This window comes from Gymnoscopelus braueri (assembly GCF_963280865.1).
Source record: "Gymnoscopelus braueri genome assembly, chromosome: 7".
Lineage (NCBI taxonomy): Eukaryota > Metazoa > Chordata > Actinopteri > Myctophiformes > Myctophidae > Gymnoscopelus > Gymnoscopelus braueri.
The window spans coordinates 37,684,965-37,705,493 of NC_137608.1; the positions used below are offsets into that span (position 1 = coordinate 37,684,965).

At 38.7% G+C, this 20,529-nt stretch overlaps 2 protein-coding genes across 4 annotated transcripts; one reads left to right on the plus strand and one right to left on the minus strand.

Annotated features, from left to right (window-relative positions):
* Positions 1-12,052: 12,052 nt before the first annotated feature.
* On the plus strand, positions 12,053-16,485 carry med22 (mediator complex subunit 22). 3 transcript variants are annotated; one of them, XM_080432339.1, is made up of 5 exons: positions 12,053-12,169; positions 12,739-12,898; positions 13,040-13,120; positions 13,469-13,677; positions 15,730-16,485. In XM_080432339.1, exons 2-5 carry the CDS (start codon positions 12,779-12,781, stop codon positions 15,920-15,922), a joined length of 603 nt encoding a protein of 200 aa, XP_080288465.1. In that variant the 5' UTR covers positions 12,053-12,169; positions 12,739-12,778; the 3' UTR covers positions 15,923-16,485. The 3 variants fall into 3 exon arrangements, with proteins under 3 accessions (XP_080288465.1, XP_080288467.1, XP_080288466.1); XM_080432340.1 differs by having other exon boundaries at positions 12,056-12,180; XM_080432341.1 differs by lacking the exon at positions 15,730-16,485 and having other exon boundaries at positions 13,469-15,650.
* cUnh9orf78 (chromosome Un C9orf78 homolog) lies at positions 16,174-20,194 on the minus strand. Its single transcript, XM_080432338.1, has 9 exons — positions 20,043-20,194; positions 19,085-19,144; positions 18,939-18,990; positions 18,752-18,822; positions 18,222-18,302; positions 17,820-18,017; positions 17,558-17,694; positions 17,344-17,454; positions 16,174-17,158 (listed from the first exon to the last, which is right to left on the minus strand). Exons 1-9 carry the CDS (start codon positions 20,117-20,119, stop codon positions 17,058-17,060), a joined length of 888 nt encoding a protein of 295 aa, XP_080288464.1. The 5' UTR covers positions 20,120-20,194; the 3' UTR covers positions 16,174-17,057.
* Between the last annotated feature and the right edge of the window lie 335 nt (positions 20,195-20,529).

Consider the following 20,529-nt stretch of genomic DNA (forward strand, 5'->3'; position numbering starts at 1 on the left):
GACACAAGTGCATAAGGGGTATTTGAAGTTGACAATATTTTCTTGGAGTTAAATAAAATCTGTGTATCAATTTATAGTGAACCATCTGATGATCGTAATTGCGGGAAGTTATGGCAATGTTGATCCACACTCTTCCAATCTATATGTCCATGGCCCATGGTCTTTCAAATTTATATTCCATATTGTTGTGATCCCCATGTAAGTATTCAACACTTGTTGTAGCTCTCCATAAACATGAGAGACAAAACCATTGGTGAATATTGGAAGTAACTAACCATTTCGACTACTGGATGTTTAGCAAGGTTATCCTTCCAGGACACTCCATATGTACGCATTGCAGTGCATAACTGTAAATGAAAGAAAAATTACGGACCAGGAAAATTTGTTCTTGAAATGACATAAGTCCATCATTGCTCATAATGTCAGGAAGGATGTTAATGCCACATTTTTGCCATTGATGAAATGTAATGTGTTTATGAAAGATTATTTCTGAATATTGGTTCCATTTGTACACTCTCAGTTAAATTAACATTGATTTTACTATATAAATTGGGGTCCCAGAGATAGAAATGCTATAAAATGGGGGTCCGTAGCCTAATGCATGTCAAACTGGGGGTCCTTGAAATTAAAATGGTTGAAAATCACTGCTAGAGCCGTACCCACATGGAAAGGAAATATATGAACATACATTTTTTTAATATATTACACATATAGGTTTAACATATATGTGACATATTCGAAATTGGCCGCCTACATATATGTATATCTACATATATGTACATATATAATATATATGTACATATATGTAGATATACATATATGTAGGCGGCCAATTTCGAATATGTCACATATGTTATATCTATATATGCACATATATGTACATATATGGGTTTAGCATATATGTATACACATATAGGTTTTACATATATGTACATATATGGGTGCAGCATATATGCACATACATGTTTCACATATATGCGTACACATGTGTAATATATATGTTAAATATATGTTTATTTAAACATCAGCAATATATGCATGCCTATAAAAAAAACACAAAATCCAGAAGTCATTACAAGTCACATTTATTTATTCAAATTTCTTTTTTTTAAATAATAACTAGCCAACCACATTAATATTGACATTCTTCCCATCACTTGGGCAGATTTTCTATATTTATCCAAAACAGTATGTAAAACAAAAAAAAGAAGAGGAAATAGCTGATTTACAAGCTCACAACACATTGCATCTGATTTGGTAGGTCTGCAACTATTTGTTGTATAAAGAAGTATATAGAGGCTTCTTCTCTTAACTTAATTATTCTGCCTTTGGTGACATCTGAGCTCTGTCAGCTTTGAATCCATGTACCCAGCCAGCCTTTGGTAGTGCCTGGCCACTTCTTCTTCTGGGTTGTCTCTACAGAGAAAGAGAAAAGGAGATAACGAGAAAACAGTGGACCAAAGTCTACTACAGACTCTTAAGCATTCCACTCCATGACACATTTGCTACACCGCCTGTTTTAGTGTACAGGAGCTTCTGTGGTATATGGACAGTGTACAAGTCAAAACATATTAAGAAATGATATTAAGTCAGTTTACTAAAGTAAGAGAATCATGAATGTGTTGTGAGCCAGCCTGCCATCTGCTACTCAGAGTGTGACTGGTGAAATTGCTATATTCTAACGCAGCAACAGCTGCAGCTGAGCCAAATGGTCATTGTGTTGCTCTTATTTTAGTACATACCTTATATGGCTATTTAGAATGGCTATTTAGAATGGCTTCTCTGCTATAAGAACGGTGTAAAATGTTTGTTTGAGATGGTTGTGCCCAGAGGGGGCTGCTGGAGAGGGCTCTCTGCCCTGGATTCTATGATGATGCTGTACTTGGATGAATAAATGAACATGGAAACCTGGAAACCCTGACGTCTTCTCTTCTATTCTCCTCCATATTATTACCACCAACGGGCCTGATGACACGCAGTTAATGCCTCAAATACACGACATATTTGGCGAGCCAGCTCCATCGTTGTGCATACTTTTGCGAGTGTGTGCTTCGATTAAAGGACCTGTGTATTTTGAGGTGGCCATGATGCGGGCCTGTGAGGTGAATCGGACCCGTGGGAGTCTTCCTACGGCGAGGAGGACCACCGCCATGGGGACGTCAGCGCGACCTGGATTTCTACTATGATGAAGGACCTCGCAACGGCAGCGCTGTGATGACTACCGCTCATGACCTGTTCAGATGGCTACGGGAAACATCTACTCTTCTCATGGTGGTTGCGAGCGGAGCGCTTTGGCTGTGGAGACGGCGGGGCGGAGATCTTGCTGGTCGCAGTTCTCCGTGGGGGGAGGTGGTGTGAACAGCGGCTATCTTCTTGGCTGGAGGACAATGACGTGCGTGGACATTGAGCTAGAGGCGACGAAAGCAGCATTATCGGATGGGAACAACGAACAATGCAGGAGAGAGGTTGTATTTAGTGATAAAGTGATTTAAACTACGGAGCGTTATTTTTGTTGCCGTGCGTAAAAGTGTGAAGTGAGGATTTTGTTATTCTGGTCTCTAGGGTTAAATGTGGAGTTTTTGAGGGCGATTCCCTTATGTTTTTTGTTTTTTATTTGCGCGAGGAGTTTGCGACAACAGCTGAACCTATCATATTAGGGTGGGCGTGTGTTATGATCCCTTTCCAGGTAAAGGAGACATTCGTTCATACCACAGGATGTTATGGTTTGCTGTGCACATTTTATTCTAGAGTTTAAAGTAAACAGAAAGGCCTGCACACTGATTGGAAGGGGAAATGCATACTGGATGCGACGTGAGGGGGTGTCTCTGACAAACTAATAAGGCTATAAAAAGTTTGGTCTTGAGATAATTGATTCCCTTATGTTAAGTATGCGACTGAGATTGATAATGAGAGGCGAAGGGGGCTAGGAGAAAAAGATTTTCTCAAAGCGACGGCAGGCGGAAGGAGAGATCGATGCGTTGAAGTGCATATTGATGTATTTTCTCTGCGAATAAGATTTTATTTTTATTTTGAAATTTGATGTAAACCACTGTATGACTATTGTGTAATTTTTATACCTGTATCTAAGTTGTTCTGTCTTATGTGTTGTTTGCGTTGAATCTGCTGAATGTCCTTTTGCTAAACTTCCAGTCATGGGTCTTGGGGGGTGTAGAAGAATGTTGTTTTTGATGTTTTCTCTTGCAAACTGTTTATTCAATATACCTGGTTGCGAAAGAAGTTTGATTCTTTCGTGGGGGGAAGTTGTGTGGTATATGGACAGTGTACAAGTCAAAACATATTAAGAAATGATATTAAGTCAGTTTACTAAAGTAAGAGAATCATGAATGTGTTGTGAGCCAGCCTGCCATCTGCTACTCAGAGTGTGACTGGTGAAATTGCTATATTCTAACGCAGCAACAGCTGCAGCTGAGCCAAATGGTCATTGTGTTGCTCTTATTTTAGTACATACCTTATATGGCTATTTAGAATGGCTATTTAGAATGGCTTCTCTGCTATAAGAACGGTGTAAAATGTTTGTTTGAGATGGTTGTGCCCAGAGGGGGCTGCTGGAGAGGGCTCTCTGCCCTGGATTCTATGATGATGCTGTACTTGGATGAATAAATGAACATGGAAACCTGGAAACCCTGACGTCTTCTCTTCTATTCTCCTCCATATTATTACCACCAACGGGCCTGATGACACGCAGTTAATGCCTCAAATACACGACACTTCCCTGTGAGTTTAATCTTCCCTGTTAGATTAACTATTTTAGTAGATTTTTTTCATAATTATTATTACAATCATTTAGAACTTCATGAAAAGTCAGTGCATTTATTGAGTCTGTCGAAGAACCTGCCAAGTTATTGGTTACAATTATCACGGTAAAGTTAGGCTTTTCCAAATGGCCTGATTTAAAAATAGATGAAAATAGGGAAATTGTACAACGACAGCGCTAATCTGCACAGGTTTTACCAAATATAGGCCTCCGTTGGTCAGGGTTGACCTTGGTTGGCACATCCTATGGGTCTGGGAGGGACAGGTGATGGACGGGTGATGAGGAAAGGTGTGTGGACAGTTAAAAGATGGCAGGTCTGGGGAGGTGAAGGGCAATCCAGAAACTGCCCTGTGATTACATTAGTTGACTTTCCCTTTTCTGAACAACACCTAGTAGGCAAAGTCATTTTGCACACCTACGTACACAGGAGATGACAGCCAACGTAGAGAAGAAAATAAGTGGTCCTGCACACCATATTCACTTACTTAGGATTTATTTGAAGAAAAATGTTTCGGTTAACTACCTGATGAAGGTCAGCTAATCGAAACCTTCTTCTTACAAATAGATAAATAAATAAAATGTAACTGAAGACCACTTCTTTTCTTCTGAACAACTCCTAAAATCAGAGCTTGAGATAGAGATCTAAAAAACGAAATAAATGATAAAACTCTACTACAATATGACCTAAGACGGCAAAGCAACATATTAAGAATGTCATTCATATAGTGGGGAAGAGAATGGTCCAAATGTTTTGCACATAACTTACACTCAAAGCCAATCGAAGTCCATCAATCGCTTCAGGAGGGAGGAGACAGGAGGATAGACCCACTTTTCTGGCTGAGCAGCTTTGTCGTTTTGGTGCCACCGCCAATGGGTTGATCCCAATGAAACATCTGAAATCACAAATCACATATGGAAAAGGTGCACTCATAGCTGCTCTACAAGAGAGCACATTTTTCGAGTTACATATGATGGTCCTACTTCAAGCAGAAAGTTACCTTTGAATGAATTCCAGTGTGTAACAGGCGTGCTCCTGTGCACCAGAGTGAAGTTGTAATAACTGGAAAAGCTGCCAGTCCAGCCAGGAAGTTGATCTGTGGAGCCACAACGACCGGACCCTCAATGCTCAGCATCCATTTTGTAGCTGTGAGAACTTCACCTAATAGTTAGGGAATTTTAGCAAAATATTTGGACCATCTGTGAAAAAAATTACTACCAATAGCTTTCTTCACCAATGTGTTCTTATAGGTGTCTAGAATCACCTCTCAAAAAGTTCAACCCCAAATCCTCGTGGAAAATCCTGGAGAGCCAATCAAAGTTAAGGAGCCCAGAGGGCTTGGGTGAAAAATATGAAAAGAAATAAAAGTCTTGTGAGGTGTCTAACTAGGGGTTTTCAGGGGTGCTGAATCCATTCCAACCATTATTTTTGAGTAAAAATGTCTCCCTGGCCATCTAATATTGGTATATTGGTTATTGTTAGTGTATAATCAGTGTATAATCAATGGTAGGGGATTGGGGTGTTGTTGAATTGATTCTATTTTGAAAAATAAAATAAGAAAATATTGCTAAACACTTGATAAGAGTGTACACCTACTGTGCACATGCTCAGTGGGATACACTGTCTGCATGTGGGGAAGGAGCGGGAGTGTTGCATCCTGGCAAATATGTCTGGACGATTTTAAGGTACGGTAGTTTATCTACTTTTTGGCATTTATTTTCCTCTGCTGGCAAAACTTTTGATTACTGTGAACACTTGTCTTTTAGTAGACAACATGGAAGAGGATTCTGTAGCTTGTGGCTTAAGGTGCTTCATCTGTGGTGGTCCTGAGACGCAATACAGCTGTACAATACAACTCACATTTCTTATCCTTTATTAGTCCCCCTCATTCCTGGACCCATATCAATCTTGCAGAATAAATTATTTTGAAATCAAAAGTTTCACTATTAGAAATTATATTTCTTCCCTCAGGATAAGAAATGTGAGTTGTATTGTACAGCTGTATTGTGTATCCATATAATGTTACCTCAGACTTTGTAACAGGGTTCTCAAAGTCTCTTCTGCATCGAATATGATATACTGCCTCTTCTGCCACCAGGCGACCAGCAACTTCACGTCCCCAGTCATCACCTCGTCGCTTTGCTTTCTGCATCAAACTCCTTTTCAGTTGGTCCTGGTAGACATTATCAGGTGCACGATACAACTGCCGAGCTCTGTCTGGATAAAAGGTAGCCACATACAGTATGTGCATGATTAAATTATTCTACTTTGAGTGGAAGCCTACAATGAGGAGCAAGAAAAACAATTATCAAAATTCATTTGAATCTTACATACAAAAGACTTACCAGGGTTTCTTTTCAATGTGCCAGCATTGATACCTTCATTGCAAAGGATGCAAGTATTATGGTAGATCAAGTGTGCCAGCTAGCACTTGAACTACTTGACCCAGACAATGCCCTGCGTCTTTTCTTCCTGTCTGGCCGTTGGTCTTGCTCATCTTGCTCTAAAGAATAGATTATGTTTAAAGTTTTTATTAAATTATGATGTCACTCACAACATAGAATAGGATTGAAATCTGCAAGTGGCAACTTTCATCACATTGAAAAAAACGTACGATTTCCAGTGGATATACCTCTTGCACGACTGTATAGCTCGGTTTTGCATTCCAAATGGTATCTTAGTTTGGGGTCATCTCAGTTTTTCCAGTCCTCATGTAGTCTTCTGATTAATGCTGCATCATCCACACTCTCAGAATAAGACAACATCTGTGCATAGCCTTTTTGGGTGACTTTTGAGAGCTTTTGAATCTCAGTCTCAGGACCACCACAGATGAAGCACCTTAAGCCACAAGCTACAGAATCCTCTTCCATGTTGTCTACTAAAAGACAAGTGTTCACAGTAATCAAAAGTTTTGCCAGCAGAGGAAAATAAATGCCAAAAAGTAGATAAACTACCGTACCTTAAAATCGTCCAGACATATTTGCCAGGATGCAACACTCCCGCTCCTTCCCCACATGCAGACAGTGTATCCCACTGAGCATGTGCACAGTAGGTGTACACTCTTATCAAGTGTTTAGCAATATTTTCTTATTTTATTTTTCAAAATAGAATCAATTCAACAACACCCCAATCCCCTACCATTGATTATACACTGATTATACACTAACAATAACCAATATACCAATATTAGATGGCCAGGGAGACATTTTTACTCAAAAATAATGGTTGGAATGGATTCAGCACCCCTGAAAACCCCTAGTTAGACACCTCACAAGACTTTTATTTCTTTTCATATTTTTCACCCAAGCCCTCTGGGCTCCTTAACTTTGATTGGCTCTCCAGGATTTTCCACGAGGATTTGGGGTTGAACTTTTTGAGAGGTGATTCTAGACACCTATAAGAACACATTGGTGAAGAAAGCTATTGGTAGTAAATTTTTTCACAGATGGTCCAAATATTTTGCTAAAATTCCCTAACTATAAACATAATTAGACATATATGGTTTGCATGTTAACAGTGTTCGTCTGTTGCTTTCCACATAACAATAGATTGTTAAACTAAAACATGACCTCCATATAGTCTCCGTATTTGCAATGCTTTAAAACAGATTAGAAAAAACAGTTTACACTACCTAAGACAATTAGATGAGTCGGGAAGCTTCATTATGGTACAAACCTACGTACTATGGGTGACCGGGCCTTCTGCTCGGCAGCGCCGCGCCTGTGGAACAGCCTTCCTATTAACCTGAGAGCACCACAGACCCTGGACTCTTTTAAAATAGGCCTGAAAACGTTTTTGTTTCAGAGGGCATTTTCGTGTTGAATTGTTGTTTAGTCTGTTTTTAAATCTTGCTTTTAACTTTATATGATTGATGATGTTTTACCATGTGGCACTTTGAGATTCCTTGTGAATGAAAAGCGCATTACAAATACAATTTATTATTATTTATTTTATTATTATTATTATCCTTTCAACAACTGCTGCTGTCGCCAACACCTAGAAGACAGAAAAACAAATACAAAATGTGTAGTCATTGACCCCAGCTCAACAGTTGAGGGTAACAGCTTCAACTTGGGCATAACACAAGTTTACAGGTGTAATTTTTTTTGTACAAGCTACCCATTAATTGTATTTGCATACATAGTATTAAGAATTATAAAGGAGGAAAATGTCAAACAACAAAAAAGAAAAGTATCAAACGAAAGTAAAAGGTATCCCAAAATGTAATAAAAAAATAAAGACATCCTCAGACTCTATTGCAAGTAAAGACATCACGTAGCAGCAGATTTTTTTTTCACCTGAAAATCGTCTTCTTCTTGTCGTGTCCAGTCTTTGCACTGGTGATCAGTGCTCACTGCCAGCCAGGTGTTTCTTTCAGCATCTGTGATAGTAGAAATAGACATAGATATTATTTGTGCGTCAGTAATTTAAAATGTAATGTTAACTCATCAGATTGCTCATAATTTGCGCCACCGTGCCCCCTTCTCATAATTCATTCAGTTCTTCTGATGAATTTGGCAAAGTGTTTTTGATTAATGTTGAACAAATCAGTGGTTCTCAAACATGTTCATGTCAAGGACCCCCTAATTAGTAGTCTATGTACTTGGCTAAGGACTCAAGATTTGAGTTACAAAATATTCCACACAGTTTGTTTACAGTGTTTTTTTAATAGCTGATCTACAAGCTCACAACGCATCACCATGCGCTGCACTGTGAGCTTGTAGATCTGCTATTTTCAAATAGGCAATTTATAGGGTTTAAGTGGTTAAACTTATTTTGATGCTATATAACCTCATTTACCTGGGGACCACCTGGAAACCCCCCAATGACCCCTGGAGCCCACTTTGAGAACCACTGATAAACATTACCTGCTTTTGTTAGCTACTGTCTGCAAAACAAAAAGTTAAAAAACGGATTACCAAATCTGTCTGCACACTAAAATTCTCAGTGTTAATTTAACTGTCTTAAGGATCCATTCATGCCATTGGTACCATTTGTACTCTCTTTCCCTAAATTAAATGATTTTACTTTGTACTGTAGGTTCAAAACAAAATTCATAGATATAATAATAATAATAATAATAATAATAATAATAATGAATTACAGTCAAAACAAATGAGGCCAACATTAGCTCTCACTGCTGTGGTCTGATTTATTATACCTGAAATAAACAATGACATCATGCACCACATGGGAATTAATATGCTAATGCCATGTCTAAGACTGTGTTGCACGCCCCAAAAAAACGGATCTAAAAGCTCACAATGCGTGGCTGTGAGCTTGTAGATCAGTGATGTTTGGGCATGCAACACAGTCTTACGACGACAGTCATGACGAAACTTCAACCTGGTGTTTGCACGTTCTCCATTTACAGCCCTACATCTACTATAACGTTCAGATTTCAAATATAAAGTGCTTACATCATGGCCACGGATGTTACAATTCATTTCGGGCTGGTGTAAGTACCCGTATATTCCGGATTGTTGAATAAAAAGCATTTTACTCCGATCGGTGGCCATTTTGTCATAGAGTTATAACCTAACAGAGTGCAGTACTCCTCCCAACCGATAGGGTCAAGTAGTTGAAAGCGTACGGAAATATGGAAGAAATGGCCACCAATCGAATTCAAATGCTTTTTATTGAACAATACAAACGATACGGGTATTGCTGAGTGCCCGAGTAGACTTGTAACATCCATGGCCATGGAGTAAGCACTTAATATTTAAAACCTGAACGTTTATGTAGATGTACAGGTTGTAAATGGAGAAAGTGCAAAAACCAGGTTGAAGTTCGGCCGTGACGCTCGTGACGGACGAGCGTCTTGTGATCCATGGCTAATACACTAATATAACTGCACGTTTACGATACTAACAAGTTGGATAACATTTTAATTCCATAAACTAATTAAACTTACCTGTTATTTAGTAGAGTAGAAGTAGCTGTAGTATACAACCCTAGTAGACGTATTTATGATTCTGACGTTTTCAATCTACGAGATTGAAAACGTCAGAATCATAAATACGTCTACGAGGGTTGTATACTACAGCTGATTGATTGATTGATTGATTGATGTAGTTTATTTAGAAGGACATGAGAATAGTACATGACAGTACATAACAGTACATGGAAGTACAAATTCACAATACAAGGTCTACTAAACTGGAAACCCTCATTAAGCATTACGCTTGTTTAAGATGAGAACCCCATGCACACAAATCATGATGAAATATAAGAGGCAGGCAGATATACACACTACTATACAGAATGTCATACAATCAGCTTTCAGGTTACTGGTATGACGAGAGAAAAAATATATATATATACAAAAGAGGAAAATGAAGGAGGGGGGGGGGGGTAGGGAGGGGTAGGTTAAGACTTAGACAGGGGCCATTTTCGAATTGCAGCCTCCTGAAGGTGTATCTTTAGGGCAGTTTTGAAAGTGAGTAGGGTTTTACACTCCTTTACTCCTTTTGGTAGGGCATTCCACATTTTTGATGAATAGCATGAGAACGAGTTCATACCCTTAGTTGAGCCAAATCTGGGTTGAACATGATCAGTGGAGCTGCCTCTGGTGTTATGATCATGGACTTCATTAACATTTTTGAAGTATTTTGACAAATACAGGGGGATCCCAATGTTGTGGTGTATCTTGAAGACCAGGCCCATAGCAAGTTGCTGTACTCTGTCCTCAACCCTAAGCCATCCAATCCTAGCAAAATGAGCAGGGGTTAGATGGGTTCTGTGATTGAGGCCAAGAAGTAGCCTTACAAGTTTGTTTTGGGATGTTTGGAGCCTTGTTTTTAAGGCCTTGGAGGTGTTGTGATACCATGAAGTGCATGCATAATCATAATGACCTTGAATGAGGGCCCCTGCAAGAATCTTCAGAGTATTCTTACTGACTAGGTGATCAATCCTCCACAAATAGCGTGTTGTTCGGTTGACATTTTTGATCACTTTTTCGGCGTTTTTGTTACCAGAGAGGTTTGCCTCCAAGATGGAGCCCAGGTAGGTAATTTCATCCTTTCTTTTGATGACATTATCACCCACTTTGATCGTGAAACTCTCTGCCTTGCTAAGGTTAGGACTGGACCCAAAGAGGATGGATTCAGTTTTACCCAGGTGTAATGAAAGTTTGTTGTCAGAGAGCCAGATGCAGATCTTGTTGAGTTCGGAGCTGAGAGTTTTCTCAACCTGCAGCCTGTCCCTGTCCGAGACTAGCAGGGCCGAGTCATCTGCGAACAGGAACAGCTTGCAGTCGCAGGCCGATGACATGTCATTCACATATATCAGGAACAGTAAAGGTCCTAGTATACTTCCTTGTGGGACACCACAAGTCACAGGGAGGGGGGGGACTGGGTGCCGTTTACTTCCACCACTTGCTCCCTCCCTTCCAGGTAGGATCTCATCCAGTTCACTGACGTATCATCAAAACCTATTGCTTTGAGCTTATTGATCATAATTGGGTGATTGACGGTGTCAAAGGCCTTTTGGAGGTCCAGCATGACCATGCCGCAATATTTGCCCTTGTCGACATCTTGTTTGATAGAGTCGTTCAAATAGAGAAGGCATGTGTCAGTGGAGTGGTTTGTTCTGAAACCAGATTGGAATTTGTAAATTAGATTTTTTTCGGCAAGATACTTATTAGCTAATTAGCTATATATGTAGGCATATATGTAGGTATTTGTGACATATATGCAAATATATGAACCTGATTGTAGCATATATGTGGGCATATATAAGCTATTATATATAAGTCAAGAACAATGATGATACGTGTGAGTGATGTTCCCTGAGTTCATGAATTCTTTCAACGAGTGGAACCAATCACTTCATCTGTGAAAACACGGTTCCTACAAACTGTCGGGTCGGACTCGCTGTTGCCAGGTTGGCTTATTATAAGAGACTTTGGGCTTCTTTTTCTGAAAATTAGCTTGTAAATAAATATAGGTGGTTGCGGTTTTGTGGGCTTGCTTCTAACGTGTACTTGCTTCCAAAAACTCTTAATTATTATTTAAACCAGTGGTTCTCAAATATTTTCATGAAAATGTTGTGCTAGGGAGCATTTGTGTTGTTAAAGAATGTTTCAAAAAATATTCCACATTTTATTGCAAGAGTTTTTGAAAATAGCAGATCTACAAGATCACAACGCGTTGTGAGCTTGTAGATCGGCTAGTTTAAAATAGCCGATAAAGTGCTCATGTGGCCTAGTTGCTTCCTTTGGCCTTGCTTTCCTAGACCTGGTTGCTTATTTCTCTCACAAAATATGGCAACACTGGTCAGACTCGGAAGCGGAAATAGATGACAACAATAGAACGCTTTCCCTTCACGCGTTGTGTAAATACCTTTATGGTTCATTCGGAGTTACAAAGTAACGTTTACAAACTATGCAGTAGGAGGTACGTATTATGGAAGTATTTAAAGTAGTTAACCCAACGCCACGTTGTTTCTCATTTGCTCGTATAGCCAGTATTTGCTCGCCATGTCCGTTTCTTTTGTGCAATCATGGACGTGATCTCTTGTATTGTTAACAGGATAGGTGGGCATCAAGTAAGAGTGGGCACCTCGGTGTTAAATTAACTATTTTTTACCAAAATGTAAAAAAATAAATAAAAAATGGATTATTTTAAAAAAAAAGTAAAATGATACATGGTTAGAACATGCTTAAACATTCGACAATTAAGGTATAATGATTCTACACTTGCTACAAAGCCACTTGCTTTGAGGCATAAACAAGAAGTTGAAGGATACAATAAAGTCTGATAATAATGATGCATGTTCACATGTTTTTACATTACTTTTACGACCATTTTTCAAATATATATATTTTTTTAACATGTTGGACAAAATAGCCAATTTTACATCGAGGTACCCAGATGTCTCTAGTGCCCACCTATCCTTTATCCTCTTGTATTGCCTGATTGTGATAGTATACAAATGTCCTGGTCTCTGGATGTGTTTATGCCAGTGTCAGGTAAAGTTAGCCCCGCTGCTGTCTCCTGAGCACCATGGCTACTCAGAGAGTCTCACAGAGCAAAGAGACGCTCCTCCAGAACTACAATAAAAGACTCAAGGATGACATCAGGTCCATTCTGGACAACTTCACTGAAATAATCAAAACAGCAAAGGTAGCGTACACTCCCCCTCTACTTTGCCACAAGTTTGTTTTTACTTCATTGCATTGACACTCCTTTCTGTCTCACTCTGATACTACCAGCTGTGGTCTATATATGGGTTCTTTGATGCTTTGGAAAACATATTCCCAACAGATAGAAGACGAAACGCAGGTTGCTCGAGCCACCCAAGCGGAGCAAGACCATTATGAGATGCACGTTAGAGCAGCCAACATTGTAAGTATTTGTTAACTGTCCACACATGATTCTTATGCAAGAGACACAAGTTAAGTTATATTTTGTTTAATCATATTTCTTTTATATCGGGGCGGCCATAGCTGAGTGGTTAGTGAGCCCGCCTAGGGAACCAGAGGCCCTGGTTGCCCCAGGTTCGATTCCAGGCTATCCCAGCATATGTGCCGATGATATGAAATTTGTCCCTGAGCAAGACTCTTAACCCCAATTGCTCACAGGTTCTCATTGGAAACAAGACCGCAAGGACTTTCATGAACGACCTGTTAAAAGGAATTATCCTTATCCCCAAATCAAATCAAGACTATCTTTCTCTCTGTATTGCTGTCACAGGTGCGTGCGGGTGAGTCGCTGATGAAGCTGGTCTCTGACCTGAAGCAGTTCCTGATTCTGAACGACTTCCCTTCTGTAAACGATGCGATCAGCCTCCAGAACCAGCAGCTCCGCTCACTGCAGGAGGAGTGTGACAAGAAACTCATAAATCTCCGTGACGAGATCGCCATCGACCTGTACGAGCTAGAGGAAGAATATTACTCATCCAGGTACAAGTAGGCTCATACAGGCCTTATTCCACTGCTCCTCCATAGCATCATGCTGTTCTTCCCCTTGTTCGTTCACCACCAAGCCTCATGTAAGGTCTTACCCCATTCCTTGCCCGAAAGCCTTAACACTGTGGTTACCTCAAATTTAGTTTAATATTAGCTACCATATGCCATTCATTTTCAAAGAAGTGACTGATATTGACTAAGTGATGCATAGTGGTATCAGACAAAAACATAACATGTCACAAGGTTATATCTTCTTCATGGTGTAATTGATGATCAAGTGCCTTCATTTTATTATACGTCATGTTGTGTATTATAATTGTCAATAGTAGACCTTATATTTGCTTAATATCATGATTAAAGGGACATGCCACTGAATTTTGGCATATAAAAATGTCTATGGACATTTGTCTAGGACTGTATAATTAGTATTGTTTTTCAGCACTTATTATTCCTCCTAACCTGTTGTCTTACCAGTGTGCGGTTCATTTGGAAATAAGTTGCAATGGTAAAAAAAATGTTGACTTTGGTAATTGCTTAATATCTGGGGACAGGATACATTTGCTACCACAGCACTTGCAAAAGCTTTAGAACTACCAATAAAGGTGAGGTAAAATTTGGATATATTGACTATGTTAAGACAAATTAAAAAATGTGTTCAAATTCTGTCAATGGCTGTGAAGACTTCACAGTTTTGATGTATCTATCCTGGGAGATATAGAAATATTTAATTGACTGATTATAGGTCAAAAGAAATGTTTGCCTAAATTGAGTGGTGTTCCTATTTAATGCACTGATGATGCTGTATTATTTATTCCTTAGTTCCTCCAGGGCTAAAACATATCAGGAGTGAATTGATGACCATGTTGCATGAAGTGCATGAAATCAGAACAGCTCGTTTACAAAATGTCACGTTCAAAGGCAAATTCAGATATGGTCATTAATGGATGGATGTTGGATATGTATCAAGGGAAATCGTGCAATGAAAGGAAATAAAATACTTAATGGGGGTAAACAATGTTCAAGGAACCAAAACTATGTTGAAAATAGTATTTTGAAAATGTACATTAATTTTTAATACTACATTTTACATAATTTTTAATATTTATATGCTATCTAAATTTACAAATATAAAGTGCAAAGCCTGTATGTGTAATTTTGAGTATGAACTGTAGACGTATGTATGCGTTTTTCTGTTACTTTATATTTTTCTTTTAGGTCAAATTTCAAACTAGGCCAGGTGAAAATTAATTAAGGTTCCCAAGGTTTTGTTTTCTGTAAATAGCCTACATTCAGGTGGTGAATTTTATAGCTTCCTTCCGTCCTTAAGCTTCCAGTGACTCTGTATCAATATCAGTATAGACCCACGACGATAAAGAAATAAAGTAGAAACGAAACAGAAACATAAAATGTAGTTTGTCTAATTTATTTTTGTGTAAGAAAGGGCTGAGAATTCTTTCTTTAAACTGCTTTTAGCATGCCAGATGTAGGGCTCCTTTCTGCCTTGCTGCACTCTTTCTCTTCTTCTCCACCACCAACTAATGCATAATATTGTACTTAAATATTGTATTACATTTTATTCAGATTCTTCATTTAGTTGAAATACCCAAGTTAATCCAGAGCCATAGTAGTTATGTAAAGAACTGGGATATTTTGGGTCATGTCTCAAATTGTATCAAATTCTTTAATCAGATGTATAGATATAAAGCCCCTAAAAACTAGTCTCCGTACCGGCCCCTCATACAAGTATCATAGCACTCGTAGCCAAGCTTGCAGGCTCAAGCCAAATTTATACTTTTGAGTGTTGTGCAACAAAATGGCAAATTATCCCCATTAGGCAATGCCGGAACATCTAAGCTTTCTGTTCACACTGGCTGTTTCATGGCCTTTTGCCTAATCCTTGTTGTCTGTCGTCCTATTTCTTTGGTCCCTTGACACATTTTTCCATATTCCTCTGAATGCGCTTTTTGTGACTGGGCGCTCTTGTCTGCTCCTTTCTTGCTGTGCTGCGCTGATTCTATGCCTCCTATTGGTTTCTGTTCTGAAAAGCTACAGTCAATGGGACAGTACCGACCTACCCTTGTGTGAGGCCTACCGGCGACGAGACAGTTGGGCCTCCCCAGGTGCCAGCTGTGGTTCTGCACAGGGGGGCAGAGAAGACGTTGATGGACCTCCCTCACAGGAGACTAACCCACAACACCATCTGAACGGACATGGAACCACATCTACAGAGAAACCTTGAAACACTGGAGAATATCTCAAACAAACAGTTTGGCACATAAAAGATCTCCAACATGGTTTGTATATAATGGTATAGCCTAGGTCATTGCTAGTAATGTCTCTTTAGTGTGTTAAGTCCTCAAGTTTTTGAACTTGTATTCACGTGGAGGTGGACTGGAATTTAAGACTTTGGAATGCAGCATTTCTACACACCACAGGAGAAAAGAAACATACCATAAATAAGCTAATTTCATCCAAATGAAAAATATCACATTGTGTAAATTTCACATTGTAAATCTTTATTCATCAAGTTACATATTTATGCTTCCATGGAATTGTTCAAAAAATATCTTGCACAGCCAGACCATCACCAATGCAAAGACTGGATGGTCCTTCATATTGGGACAGTGTCAGATTGGGTTTTTCAAAGCAGTGAGTGTAGCGCTGGTTTGGTTCTAGCGCCTACATTGAATTAAAAATTCCCCAGACGTATATGTAGATCTCTGATCGTCTGGCTATGCGAGACTACCTCATACTGTATATACAAGTTTCAAAATAATTCCAAAAATAAAAAACAAAGAAAACCATGGTCTTGGATTTGTGTATTACTAATTGTGATGAAGCATTAGTCAAAGTACAATTTCAGTTATGTTTTGGTAGTGAAAATATATTCAAACACATTGATTACAATTTAACAAAGCAATAAAGAGTGAAACTCATCCTAAATGTTTGAGTCTCCCAGACTTTGAAGAGGAATATCCAAACATTCAGTTTATTCCTTTTGTAGGAATGCCCGAACATAATATTGAGTACAAAGTTTTCAAAAGCATAAGAATACAGCTATTGGTTCAAAACTATTACTACAATGTCCTTTAAGTCAGACTGACCATAGGAGTAACATGTACTTGAGCGGAATTACCCTTTAACACAACACATACAATAAGCAACCATAATGGTCAAATCTTAATAATGACCTCGACAGATTTCTTAGGAAAAATAAAATGACTCATTTACAAAAGAAAAATGGTTGTTCACTTTTTGCGAGTTCTTCTGTCAATAGTTTGATGTTTAGCATACCATCTACAAATTATACAGCTCTTCTATGGATATTAATAGAAAACGGGATAGACATCAGGTTGAATTATAAATAAAAAGTCTCAGTAGCGCCGATTCATCTTCTTGAACTTCTCGTAATGGTAGTCATCAGTGGCCTTCTCATTGTTAGGGCGTTTGCGGTAGTTGGGTGGCGATGGTGCAGCTTATAAAAGAAGACGGGAGACATTTTTATTCATTCCAGACTTCTTCATACAGGTATACCATTGCTTTATTCAAGTGTCTGATGTAAGATACTCATACATTTTCTACTGTTAATTGTTGCGAGTGCAGTGTTTGGCAACCGGTTAAGCAGAGTTGCCTACACAACAAAACACGAAACTTGCTTACCTTCTGGACCTGGTTTCTCTGTGTCACCCACACGCAGTGGCCTTGCCACAGGCTCTTCCTTTTTGTGTCTGTTGTGGTGCCTCTGTGGTGCATTCACATCCTCACGATAGACTTGAGAGAAGAGATTCATGCCGTTAGCCAGCCATTTACTTCTTATGTTAAATGAATCTTTACAACAGAGTTTACCCAACTTAAAACATTTGGTCTAACTCACAGCGGTTATGCTGGACATAGTTGACAGCAATGTTAGTGGGTACAAATGATGTGCCATGGTCTTTCTTCTTGTTTCTCTGCTCTGCCAGGAGCTTTGCTTTTGCTTCCTCTGTAAAGATAATGTTTTTTATCTTTGCACTAGAAGACAAATGAAAGAAATAGTAGCATGTAAGTGACATTGAAATCCTTTTGCCAGCTTTCGGGTGACATAAAATGATATATTAAGTAAGTCAAACTGGTGCATTCAACACTCTTCCACGTACTCGATACCAAGGTCAACCTCAGGGATTCCACTCAGCATCTGATTGGACAACATCTCCTCTGTCTTCTTGGCTGAGTTGACCCTGATGTTCTCCGGTAGCTCATACAGTAAGTCCTCTGCATTCTTCACCTTCACCTTCTGTACCTCTGCCTCTACCAACCCCTTCTTCTTTCTTAATTCTGTCTCAATGTATTTCATCCTGAGAGAGGAAGAACAATGGGTTGGTGGCATATTCTGATTCAAGTTAAGTTTGTGCACAAGGATTTAATACAAAAACAATGCATGCAATGCTTGCATTAGTATTTGTCTTTGTGTGAGTAATGTCTGCATGAAACATAAGTACACCAAATCTAAAAGAGATAATGTGTGCATTTTGAAGATGGAGAGTAGAAATTGTGCATACATGTCTGCGTCCTCATCTCTTCTATTTGTTTCGGCTGAGAAAGAGGTGCCCAGGCTGAGGTCTGAGGTCTCTTCTTCTGTCCTGAAAAGAGAAGACATGATCAACATGATGTCACATGAATAATATTTAACATAAGATGGAATGTGCACATCAATGTAACTCAGCCCAAAATAAAACACCCACTGGTACCACCAAACTATAGAATAAACATGGGTAAATTCTCCTTAAAAATGTGGATCACTGGCTTCCTTCAAAACTGGCCTGAAAATCCATCTTTCAGGAGGTCAAAGAGGGAGGTAAATCCACTTCTCCCATAGAAAGGTGATGGCATTCACTGCCAACAGTTTTTTCTTCTTTTTCCCCCCTTTTTCTACTCTGTACATATAGTGTTTTATATTTGTTGATATTGTATTTTGGTGTTATCATTTATGCTATGTTGATGAATTGAATACATAGGACCACATGCTGTTTACATTTCTGTCTAATAAAGTATTCGATCAAATAATCAAAACAGTTCCAGGTTTCCTTACATGTCCCTATTCCTGTCTTTTATTTTCTTCATATCCACAACACCTCCACTCTTCAGTTTAAAGGGGTCATCCTGTAACGAAAGTGTAAAGAAACAATTATGTGTAATTTTAAAATGTGTGCCAATGAAATAGTTCATGAAGTTGTAATAAATATTGTTACTCAGTTGGTAAACAACAGGTCACTTACATCAATCCCATCATCAAGAGGCAGTTTCTCCCCCACCAATAAGGCGGCAACACTAACCAGAAGGAAATGTAAACATCGGTTAATGTATTCACAGTATATAAGTTAACCTTGGTAATTTGTAAAAAGCCACCCCTACACCCCTGTACCTGACTCCAGTCTGTCTTTTCCGCAAACCCTGTAGTTCTTTTGCCTCATCCACTTTGGCTCTAAATGAAGGGGAAAACACATTATGAACATATATACTATAGTACGAAAACTCAAAATCCCTTCCTAGCTAATGTTATATTTAGTATTTTTCAAAACATGTTATACAAAAGGGTACAATTTTGAGTGAATAAACCAGGATAGATGCAGCAAGGTAAATAACAGTAAGCAATAGCCTTGGATAAGACCATCATAGTCTATTTTATCTTCTTTCAAGCAAAAGTCCAGTGGTGTAAAGTAACCAAGTAAAATTTAGGTATTTTTTACTTTTCTTCAGTATTTATAATTTATTTATTTTCAATACTTTTACTCCACTACATCTCAGAGGGAAATTGTACTTTTACTCCACTACAATTGTATGTAAACTATTTTAGTTACTTTGCACATTTTGATTATTATAAAAAAAAAAAAAAAAACGAACCCCTTCACCCTTTTATACATTTAGCCCATTTGAAAATGGCTGATCTACAAGCTCATGATGCCATGCATTGTGAGCTTGTAGATCGGCTATTTAAAAAAATATTTGTCATACATTTTGAACTTGTGAGATGGGACATTCTGCGCAATGAGTACTTTTACTTTTGGTACTTTACGTATATTTTGATGCCGATACTCTTACTCGAGTACATCTTGAATACGGGACTTCTACTTGTTGTAACATTGCAGTATTGACACTTTTACTTAAAACAAGTGAGTATTTCTTCCATCTCTGCAAAAGTCAGACTCGATCAAATACATCTATGATCGTCTTGATCCAAGGCTAAGTAAGCAAGAAAGAAAGAAGAAACACAGAAAGAAAACATTCCAAAGTAACAGTTACACAGATCCATTCCGTGGCATTTAAAAGGATCCCTATAAATAAAGTGAGGAAGACAAACCGTTGAAGTTAGCACACATTACCTCACTTCTTCTGTTACCTCGTCTTCCTCTAAATCAGACGAATCCCTTCTCTTCCGAAAGTTTCTATTAGAAGGCATGTTTTTTCTACTTTAATGTGGAGTATTGACGCGTATTGTGGTATTACGTCGGCCCGGGGGAATGATTTGACCAACGTACCGTTTTATTCCACCATTTCCGTAAACAGGAATGACGAACAGTGTTGCCTTGGCAGATTGTGCGAGAGAAATAAGCAACCAGGTCTATGAAAACAAGCCTGATTGATTGATTGATGTACTTTATTTAGTAAGACATGATGAGAACAACAGTAGCCTACATGGAAGTGCAAATTCACAATACAAGGTCTACTAAACTGGAAGACTCATTAAGCACTGAGCTTGTTTAAAATGAGATCCCCATGCACACAAATCATGATGACATTAAGAGACAGACATATCACACTATACTGCCCAAAATAAGCGATTGGCTACGGCTATTTGAAAGTAGCAGA

What these genes read in the sequence shown, in the direction of transcription:
- cUnh9orf78 (XM_080432338.1), bottom strand. Translation starts at nt 20,119, where the DNA reads ATGCCTTCTAATAGAAACTTTCGGAAGAGAAGGGATTCGTCTGATTTA. An exon ending in AAAAGACAGACTGGAGTCAG is followed by an intron (nt 18,991 to 19,084) that starts GTACAGGGGTGT and finishes CCTTCTGGTTAG; the next exon opens with TGTTGCCGCCTTATTGGTGG. An exon ending in CTCTTGATGATGGGATTGAT is followed by an intron (nt 18,823 to 18,938) that starts GTAAGTGACCTG and finishes CTTTCGTTACAG; the next exon opens with GATGACCCCTTTAAACTGAA.
- med22 (XM_080432339.1), top strand. Translation starts at nt 12,779, where the DNA reads ATGGCTACTCAGAGAGTCTCACAGAGCAAAGAGACGCTCCTCCAGAAC. An exon ending in ACGTTAGAGCAGCCAACATT is followed by an intron (nt 13,121 to 13,468) that starts GTAAGTATTTGT and finishes TTGCTGTCACAG; the next exon opens with GTGCGTGCGGGTGAGTCGCT. An exon ending in GAAGAATATTACTCATCCAG is followed by an intron (nt 13,678 to 15,729) that starts GTACAAGTAGGC and finishes TGTTCTGAAAAG; the next exon opens with CTACAGTCAATGGGACAGTA.